Source organism: Microcaecilia unicolor, chromosome 2 (assembly GCF_901765095.1).
Source record: "Microcaecilia unicolor chromosome 2, aMicUni1.1, whole genome shotgun sequence".
Lineage (NCBI taxonomy): Eukaryota > Metazoa > Chordata > Amphibia > Gymnophiona > Siphonopidae > Microcaecilia > Microcaecilia unicolor.
In genome coordinates, this window is record NC_044032.1 from 444,290,649 (window position 1) to 444,301,209 (window position 10,561).

Consider the following 10,561-nt stretch of genomic DNA (forward strand, 5'->3'; position numbering starts at 1 on the left):
TCCATGCTGCCTATCCCCAAGTATCAGCAATGGATTTTTCCCCAGTTCCACCTTAATAACGGTTCATAGACTTTTTTTCCCAGGAACTTGTCCAATCCTTTTTTGAACCGAGCTACACTAACAGCTTTTAGCTTTTACCATCTCATCTAGCAAAGAATTCCAAAGTTTAATTATGCACCGAGTGAAAAAATTTTTTGTGATTTGTTGTAAATGTACTACTTAGTGACTTTACTGTATGCCCCTAGTGTTTATTTAGAATAGTAAACAACAAATATGCATTTATCTGTTTTTCTCCATTCATTGTTATAGACCTCTATCATATTATTTATTATTAATTATTTTTCAAGCTTCTATACCACCTAAATCTAAGCGGTTTACAAAATACAAACAAATCCCACGTTAAGTACAAAATTACAATAAACAAAACATTTTAAAAAATTAGAAACTCGTCTTTTATCATTTTGGCCATCCTTCTGTGTACTGAGATGCAGTGACCAGAATTGCACACAGGGCTAAAGTTACAGTTGAACCATGGAAATTATATGGTTGAACCATAGGAATTATGAGTCTGTTTTATTCTCCATTCCTTTCCTAATACATCTAGCATTCTATTTGTTCTCTTGGTTGATGCCACATATTATCCATGATGACACTTAGATCCTTTTCCTGGGTAATGACTCCTAATTTGGAACATAACATTGTGCAGCTGTAGTTTGGTTGCTCTTTAAGTGCATTGCTTTGCACTTGTCCACATTAAATTTCATCTGCCATTTGGTCTCTCAAAGTCCTCCTGCAATTTCTGACAATCCTGTTGTGATGCAGCAATTTTGAATATTTTTGTCTCATCTCTAAGTTTGAATACCTGTCAAGTTCCTATTTCCAGATCATTTATAAATATGTTAAAAGAACACTAGTCCCAGTACAATCCCTGGTACCCTTCACTGTCCACCTTTTTTGATTTGAGAAAATTAACTATTCATCCCTACTCTGTGTTCTGGTTTTTTTAACCAGTTCCCAGTCCACAATAGCACATGGGCTCATATCCCATAACACGTTAATTTTCTCTGGGGTTTCTCATGATGTAGTTGGTCAGATTCTTTCTGAAAATCCAGATACACAATATCAACTGGCTCACCTTTATCTACTTGTTGCCTGGACATCACAGAAAGCAGTAACACCAAAGTCAAGGTCCATTTAGAAGATTGGTAGACAAGACATCCTTTGGCAAATTCCATGTTGGTTTTGTGCCATTAAATGTTCAGCAGTTTTGTTTTTTTATAATAGCTTCCTACTATTTTGTCTGATGTTAGGCTCACACCGATCTGTAGTTTCTCAGATCATCCCTAGAACCCTTTTTAAAAATTGGAATTAGGTTGATCACTCTTCAAACTTTGGGTACAATAGACAGTTTTAATGATGGTCACAAATTGCTAATAATCTCTCTGAACGCAGAAACCAACAAACTAAAGAGCAGCAAATTATCTGGACCAGACTAGAGTGCTGAAAGTATTGAAAAATGAAATTGCATACCTACTGTTTTTGTGTTCCTCCAAGTGGTCACCTTTAAATATAAATTCTGGCATGCATATCTCCCTTACATTTTATGACCTTGTCCTCCCTTAGTGCCCCTTTTACCCCTTGATCATCGAATAGTTGAACTGACTTCATAGTTTTTGCTTCCAAGAAAAGCTACACAAATGGTATGGGATTTGCATTGTAAACCATATGAGGCGAGACTTGCTGACCTGAACATGTATACCTTGGAGGAAAGGAGAAACAGGGGTGACATGATGCAGACGTTCAAATATTTGAAAGGTATTAATCTGCAAATGTGCCTTTCTCGGAGACGGGAAGACGGTAGAAGTAGAGGACATGCATTGAGGTTGAAGGGGGGCAGACTCAGGACTTAATGTCAGGAAGTATTTTTTCACGGAGAGGGTGGTGGATATGTGGAATGCCCTCCCGTGGCAGATGGTAGAGATGAAAATGATAATGGTTTTCAAACATGCGTGGGATAGACACAAAGGAATCCTGTTTAGAAGGAATGGTTCCGCGGAATCTTAGCGGAGATTGGGTGGTGACACCATTAATTGGGAAACAAAATGGGAGCTGGGTAGACTTCTACAGTCTATGCCCTGATCATGACTTGAGTAGATAGGGATGGGCTGGAGTGTCAATTTTAAGGGGATTCAACGTTAGTTTCAGAACTTAGTACAAGAACAGTGCTGGGCAGACTTCTACAATCTGTGCCCTGAGAAAGGCAAGGACAAATCAAACTCGGGTATACATATAAAGTATCTTGTTGGGCAGACTGGATGGACCGCACAGGTCTTTATCTGCCATCATTTACTATGTTACTATGGCAAGTTTCTTTTCAAATTCTGGTTGCCTTCTTGACCAGAGAGTGGACCCTGCTGCCTGCCATTTCATGAGAGGGAAAGGAGGAAGGGTTGAAAATGTGTCCCAGCTCTGGAGCAGTAATGAAGTAGCAGGAGTTCCTCACTGGGACACATTTCTGACATTTCCTCCAGCCCCCACACCATATTGGGGCCTTAGCCTGTGGTAGTGCAGCTGAGCCTAGGACAGGATCTCTCTGGACCTATAAAGTCACATGCTTGTGGACCAAGAAGATAAGATTAGTCCCCTATGTATTGGGGAAGGAGACTGAGCAGTCCCTTTGTTATGCCCAATTTTGTTTGTGATGCTTACTATCTTTCCAGAGTTTTATTTTGGTCCTTCATTGACTGCAGCCCAGCTTCAGGGCTAACAGGATGGGCTTCACGCCAGAATTTTGCAATGCAGTCATTAAGCCCTATTAGCCTTGAAGGTGATCTGCAGTCATTGAGACACCACAATAAGACTCTGGAAGGATAGTGAGCCTTTGGAGGCATACAAGGAGTCAGTGGTATCTGAAAAGACATCTGAAGGAAGGGGCAGAACTTCTTTGGGAGGGGGGTGTTGGAATCTGAGGAGCTGGAAGATGGGGAGCTTACAATTAGTTTTTTTATTTGCTTTACCACTTAACAAACTGTCATCAAATCACAGTGATGTACATCATATATAAACAATTTTTAAAAAATCAGAAAAGAACTCTAATGATAGGACAGTATTAGGCATAAAAGACCTGTACCAAATATGCAAAAGCATTTATCAAATATTATAGAAAACCCCACTACTTTGCAAATATTTCACAATCAGGAACTTGCTCCTCTTGTTTGCCTGGGCATTGCAAAGGGTTTAACACTGGAAGCACCAAAGCCAAGTTCCATTTTAACAGGCATTCAGAAACAGTCCTGTGGGCTTCTGTTCCCCCAACCTATTAGGGAGATTTTGGCTGTGGTGGGTGATGTGCCAGATGCTTCTTTTAAGGTGTTACTTGCTTAGGACTGTGAGTGAAGGCCTAAGTGCACCCTTCCCCGAAAATAATAAGATTCTTTGAAGGCTTCCCAAGGTAGATACCTTGGTGGCAGTGGTTGGGCATAAGACCTCTTCTGGTGGAAGGGGAAACAATGCCAAATAATTCTCAGGACTACAGAGTGAAAGTGTTGGTGAAGCAGGGCTTTGAAACTACTTACGTAGACATCAGAGAGTAGTGGCATATGCTCTGCTTCAACAATCACAACAACTTCCACAGTGTTTGGGTGATGACACAAAGGGTTGTTAAATCGCAAGGGGATTGTAAAAAATTGCAAGAGGACCTTACGAGATTGGGAGACTGGGCATCCAAATGGCAGATGACTTTTAGTTTGAGCAAGTGCAAAGTGATGTATGTGGGAAATAGAAACCCAAACTATAGATATGTGATGCAGAATTCTACATTAGGAGTCACCGCCCAGGAAAAGGATCTAGCATTGTTGATACTTTGAAACACTTTGCTCAGTGTACAGCGGCGGCTAAGAAAGCAAAAAGATTAGTAGGAATTACTAGGAAAGGAATGGAAATAAAAAACAAGAATGTTATAATGTCTTTGTATCGCTCCATGGTGCGACCACACCTCGAATACTGTGTGCAATTCTGATCACTGCATCTCAAAAAAGATATAGCAGAATTAGAAAAGGTACAGAGAAGGGTGACAAAAATGATAAAAGGGATGGGACGACTTCCTTATGAGGAAAGGCTAAAGCAGCTAGGGCTCTTCAGCTTTGATAACAGATGGCTGAGGGGAGAGGTCTATAAAATACTGAGTGCAGTGGAATGGGTAGACGTGAATCACTTGTTTACTCTTTTTAAAAATACTAGGAGGTATGCAGTGAAGGTAAGTAGTAGTAAATTTAAAACAAACCATAGAAAATATTTCTTCACTCAATGTGTAATTAAACTCTGGAATTTGTTGCCAGAGAATGTGGTAAAAGCAGTTAGCAGTTAAGGTTTGGATAATTTCCACTGCTTGCTTCTCAGATAAGCAGCAGCATAAAATCTGTTTTACTGTTTAGGAGTCTAAGACTTATTAAAGAACCAAACCTTTTTCTTGAAGATCAGGAATTTTTGAATAAATGGGCATCTATTTGGAATAAGTGCTCATTAGACCTTATGGTTCTTATTATTGAGATCTCTAGAGTTGTGTCGGCAAGAATTCAGAGTGAATTGGAAGTGAAATTGGTTGAGTTAAAACATAATAATTACACAAAAGGATTTTTTTTAAATATGATGAGATCAAGAAGAAACTAGAACAGTTTTGAATAGGTATACAACATTAAATTAAGAAATGTAAGAGAGATGAAAAGGATTATCAGAAAGCTGTCATTCACCAGCCCTTAAAAGTAAGTCTCCAACAAAGGAAATTGTAATGATATCTCTAAATTTCACCTTAGTGGAAACTATTTGTACATTCCTTTTTCTCAGTTTTTCAGGTATCATATGGTGTGCTTTGAATTAACTGAATATAAAAGCAAGCGATTTGAAGAGCCTATAATGCAACATTGCATTATTCAGCAGCATCAATTTTTGTAGTTAAAATGCTGTTGTGTTGACCATATTCCCATTTTTGACCAAGGTGGAAACAAGAAACTGATTCTGCTCAAACGTGAGCAGGAATGGATTTACAATCTTTGGTCAGACGATCCTGATAGATTGAATGCACATATAGAGTGGCAACGTTTTTATTAGGACTGTTCCGATGAAGTTTTGTTTTCTGCTAAAGTTTTTCGTTGATGTTGTGACGAGCATGAGGTTTGGCATTTTTTTCAACTATGGTGTTGCCTGCCATCTTTAAAAACTGTATACTGTTTCAGTAAAGTTTGTGAGTACTTGGCAGTTGTTATTGATAATGACATTACATTTTCTATATATATTTTAGATTAATTAGGTCCCGATTACCCTGAAGCATCATTTTCTATGCAAAACCTGGCCACTTGTCAGTGGGACCATATAGGTACTGTATTTCATAGAGGAAATGACAGACTCCCAGATAAGTTATCAATTTTTTATTACATTTGAACAGTTGAGCATATAATGATTTTTTTGGGACAGGTTTTATGCTTATGAGGTGTCTCTTATAGGTTTATGAGGATGTGTGAGTCTCAAACTGAGCTCTGAGTCTTTTACTCCTGTGTATGTATTTTTAACTGAGGCACCAGCTGAGTATACTGATATGTGAAGTGGATTGATAGAATTGATCGGCCTTTATGAAGTCCTTGTAGGCCAAAAGGGCAATTTCAGGAGACACTGGATTGTCTCTTGTGCCTGGAGACCAATAAGGCCAGTCTTAACTGAGGAGCATGGGCTGAGCAGATATGGTTTTTTTTGTGCCCCCCCCCCCCCCCCCCAGAAAAGGGAGAACCTTGAGGCCCATTCTGATCTCAAAAAGGCCAACAATTTCCTTAGGATGACCCATTCCATAAACATTTTCCTCTATTTCCAAATGGAGACTGCACTTGATAAACGCTGCCGTAAAACAAGAAGCATTCCTCACTTTGCTCAACCTCACAGAAACCTATTTGCATATCCTGATAACACCAGCAGTTTATTTGTTTTGTGCTGATGGGCAGGCGGTACCAGTTTGGAGTTCTGATCTTGTTATTGCACTGTGGACATTCTTCAATATGATGGTGTTTGAGATGGCCTTCTAGTGTAGGGATGAAGTATTGGTTCATCTGTATCTAGATGATTGGCTCATCCATATCTAGATAATTGGCTCATAAGTGAAATCCTATCAGGAGAGTGTGACAGCAGCAGCCGAGGTGATTTCTGTCAAAGCTATGGGCAGGAAGGTAAATGGGGACAGTCAATTGATCTGTCTCAGACCCTCAAATATAGGAGAGTAACCTTAAATACCAAAAGGGGGGCAAGGTCTGGTTGACTAAAGTTTGTAAGGTACACTGTTTGTAAGGTGCACTGTCAGATTCAAGGGCTGATTGTAGCCAGGTGCCCCATGGGCCAATGTCAGCAGCACTGGAGGTGTCCCTTGGGCTTGATCTTATATATGGCTGTTGCAGTGATCCTTGCCCTTGTAGAGATCTCCATAGTTACAGGAGATTGCCTTGAAGCTGATGCTTCAGCGGAGGCCATGTTGAGCCTGAAGTGATGGCTGTGCACACAGCACCTCAACTAGCAGAATGAACTCTAAAATCACTTGACCCCGTGCTGGCCATGGAGGCTACATGTCTCAGTTGCTGGGGAGCCCATTACCAGGACAAGGTATTTCAGGGTCAGTGATCTTTAACAGAGACAACATAGATGATCAACCACCTGGAGATCAGGGAAGTTTCAGTCCCATATTCAGGGAGGAGAGGTCCAAGTTCTCTGGTAGCATCATGGCAGTGATGGGTGTGAAAAGGCAAAGTGGCACCCTGAGTTGGTGGCTCTGTTAGAGACTCACTTAACAGAAGAGAATCATACTTGGGGAAGCTGCCAGATTCCAGACCTTTAGGAGTGGAAGCACTCAGGGCCTTCACCACCATGGTCAGAAAGCCCTAGTTAGATGATAGTACTCCAAGGCAGCTTCTTGTATTGGCTGTCAGAGAGAGATTGGGAGTGCAAGGCATAGATATTTTGTCTGTCATGGCCTGTGGGTGTTCTTCTGTATATGTTCCTGCTGTGGGTTTGCTGAAATCTGTGTACACCACATCTAGTGCCCCACCCATGTCCAACTGTTTGGTCACCCATTCAAAGAAATCAATCAAATTAAGAGCAATAAGATCATGCCTTCAACAGGAGGACTTCAGAACCTTAGCCCAAACAGTCTTGCTACCACAACTAGACTACTGCAGTTTGTTATACCTTCAAACTACGTGCAAACTATGCAACCATTTACAACTACTACAAAATACTACAGTTTGACTAGTCTGCAGTCTGGGCTACTGTGACAGTGTATCATTTTCCATACAGAAACTACATTGGCTGGCAGTTGATCAACATATTAATTTTTAAGGTATCCTGCCTAATCTCAGAAGGACTAAGTGAACTACTCAATGTACCTTCCCCAAACAGGAATCTAGGTTTCACGAGAACATTGAAACTGGGTTTTCCATCCCTGAAGGGTATTTGTCTCAAGACCATTATCGAAAACTCATTCACTTTTGCTAGGACAAGACTTTGAACATATTGCCATCAGTCCTAAGACACTCAGCTTCCTACCTCTCCTTTAGGAAGTCCTTGAAGACCTACCTGTTTGACCAACAGTTAGGCCTATGTTAATCTACCAGCCCAGATATGCAATATACCCTCTACTCACCTCAATAGACTCTCATCTGCGATGTAACCATCACCCTGATGTCTGGGTCCCTCTTACACTGTAAATTGCTATGAATCCTAGTCCTAGTGGAAAATGGGCGGTATGCAAAACTCCAATAGAATAGTCTGTGGATTTTGGCAGAAGAGCCATTGCAACTGCAGAGCAGATTGCTACATTGAGGTCAGATTTGGATGGGCAACATAGATCATTACTCTTTCTTATGGCCTGGTTCATCTCAGGTGCCAACATTTAGAGGGGATGAGAGTTCCTTTAGCATGTTTTCTGTCTGTGGTAAGTGGAAATAACCTGCTCATCTGGATTGGTCCAGTAAGTCTCCAAGAAAGGAAATTGTAACGATATCTCTAAATTTCACCTTAGTGGAAACTATTTGTACATTACTTTATTTTAGAAGAATTAATTACTTCCTCCCCATCCCCTCCCCCCCCCCCCCCCCCCCCCCCCAAGCCTTAAATGTGTTTCTGTTTGAAGGTTTGCAGTTGAGTCTAGTGGGAAGTAGGATTAGTAGTGGACTTCATTTTTCAGGACCAGCTGCCTTTACCCCACTGCATGCACAGAATTGTTCAAATTTCCTAACCAAAATGTCAACCTATCATGAAAAAGGGAATGCTGATGGTGGTGACTAGTGTGGCGCATGGCTTTGGGAACCACTGTTGGGGAATTTTTTGAAGTGATGGGGTGTACTTCTGTGCTGCCTAGAGCTACATATGTGTGCTAATATCTGTGGACAGTACCAGTACTATCTGTTTTATAGATTTCTTTGTCCAGAGCTTTTCCACTTATTCTCTCGTTTTGGTTTTGCAGGCAGCAAAGGAACTCTGGGCTTTCACACAGTCACTGAAAGGAGACAAGTAGATCAATCCAGGCAAAGAGATGAGGACTTTGAGATCCTATCCAGTACAAGGAGGAGAGGGACAGCCTCTGATAGCAAGACCCACCCAAGACTTCTGACATGCCTCTCTCATTACTTCTCTCCCTTCTTTTAATTGTTCTTTCCTTTGTTTTGTTTTTCCCACTCTTTCCCGCTCTTTTCTTCCATCTCTCACTTTTTCTTTGCCTTTCTTTCTCTCTCCTTCTCTTCTTTTTTCCTTCTCATTGTTTCTCTTACTACTTTCTTCATGATTGTAAAATTCCCCATGTATATGCATTTTTTGTTTTATCCTTGAAATGCCTACAGAAGCGTCTTCCACTGATGAATCTCCATAGTGTCCCATATACTGTGAGAGCTTGCCCTTTCACTTTACCAGCTTTTCTTGACACTGCAAATACGGCATTAGTATCAACCCATTTGTTGCCTCTTGTCATCAAGTGGCAAACTCTACAGTTCCTTTCGGAGTACGTCATTACTCAGTGTGACAAATAGATTTGTGATTCAAAAAGTGAGTTTAAATATTTTTATGCTGTTAATGCATAAAGGTTTTATAAGGATTTTTTTTTAACTAACTCACAATATGACTTCATGTAAAGTTCTGTTTGTGTAAGTGTGCCTCATCCTTGTAACAGAGTAAGTATAGCCTTGGTTTTCTAAGGCCATGGAGCCCACTTTGGACTTCTGACAAGGAACGAATCAATTATGGTCTTCTAATGTGTGCATAGACTTTGTCTCAATCCTTAATGTTGTATTGAAGAGGTCATGTGAACACACTGTACTCCACCTTATCCAGCAATCTGACATGCTGATGTTGAGATGTTCACAAGTTGAACAATGGCCATGTATGATGCCAACTCTTAAAAAAGCTGAAGGAAGCTGAATTGCTTTTCTGTTTATCCACAGACTTACAGTAAAGACTGCAAGTTCTTAGCAGTCTGCAATGTAAATCCATGTTGTTACTACCAAGATTTATGCTATTAATGTTGGCTCTGTAATAATAACCAGCATAGTATTAAAAAAAATCATGCAAATGATTAAAATATCAGAAAACCTATGTAAAGTTCTTTCATTTTGAAACTTAAAGCATTGTTCATGAACCAAATGTACAGAATCAGGTCATAAGGACACAGTAAGAATCAAACCAAAATAGCCTGAAACAGTTATTTTAGGAGTCATTGAAGTGTTGGTAGCTTGGAAGCATAGTCAGTAATTCAGTTATTAGTACAGGATGTAGGAGGTGTACTTACATATGCCCCCCTTTTTTATTTTTATTTAAAATCAGCATGGTGGTCTACTTGTCCTCAAAGTTGATTGCATAGAGCAGTAAATAATATCATAGACTTTTGAAAGATTTGTTGAGGTGTATAACAGATGTGTAATAGTTGTATACAAGCTGCATTAGCATTGTGATTTCAGTTATCTCCGTAGTAAAGCAGTACGCATGAGTTAGACCACTCCTAATTTAAAAGTGCTTGCAACAGAACCATCAATCTGGAAATGGAACGAACCAGATCATAAATTTCATAACCCAGTTTAGAGAATCAAATTATTCCGGTAAGATGACATTAATCTGCATATATGATCAGCAGTGAATGGTACTCTGAAGAGGAACATTATAACCTGCATTGCCTGTAGTGGTATGGGGAAGGCTGCATGTAAATACTCCTAACAGCAAAAGTCTGAACAGATGTACAGCAGATTCTGCTATGGATAAGTTGTTGAGATCATTTTCTGTTTTATTTTGAGATTTATTTGTAAATTTTAATGAAACATTAAAGCATTTGTGATTCTAGTTTTATGGCAACTGTTCTCTTTGTGAAAGACTTCTAGGTGGTATGCCTGTCTTTTTTTCATATTTACCTGTTATCCCAAAATGTTCTACTATCATTAGTCACTTTTTCATAGCATCATTAAAAGGAGTATCCATGCAGTGTACCGTATGCAAACGTTTAGGTGTTCCTTGTGAACTTGTCTGTTTCAATAACTCCCTAAGTGAACAG

General features: G+C 39.9%; 1 protein-coding gene across 3 annotated transcripts in view; it reads left to right on the forward strand.

The window, feature by feature from the left end:
• Positions 1-8,736, forward strand: part of LOC115461211 (nucleophosmin-like) — a 247,819-nt gene extending 239,083 nt beyond the window's left edge. For all 3 annotated transcript variants that reach the window (XM_030190881.1, XM_030190882.1, XM_030190883.1), the window contains one exon: positions 8,495-8,736. In XM_030190881.1, coding sequence (XP_030046741.1) covers positions 8,495-8,545 — 51 coding nt within the window. In that variant the 3' untranslated portion in view covers positions 8,546-8,736. The remainder of the gene's footprint in view (positions 1-8,494) is intronic.
• Positions 8,737-10,561: the final 1,825 nt, after the last annotated feature.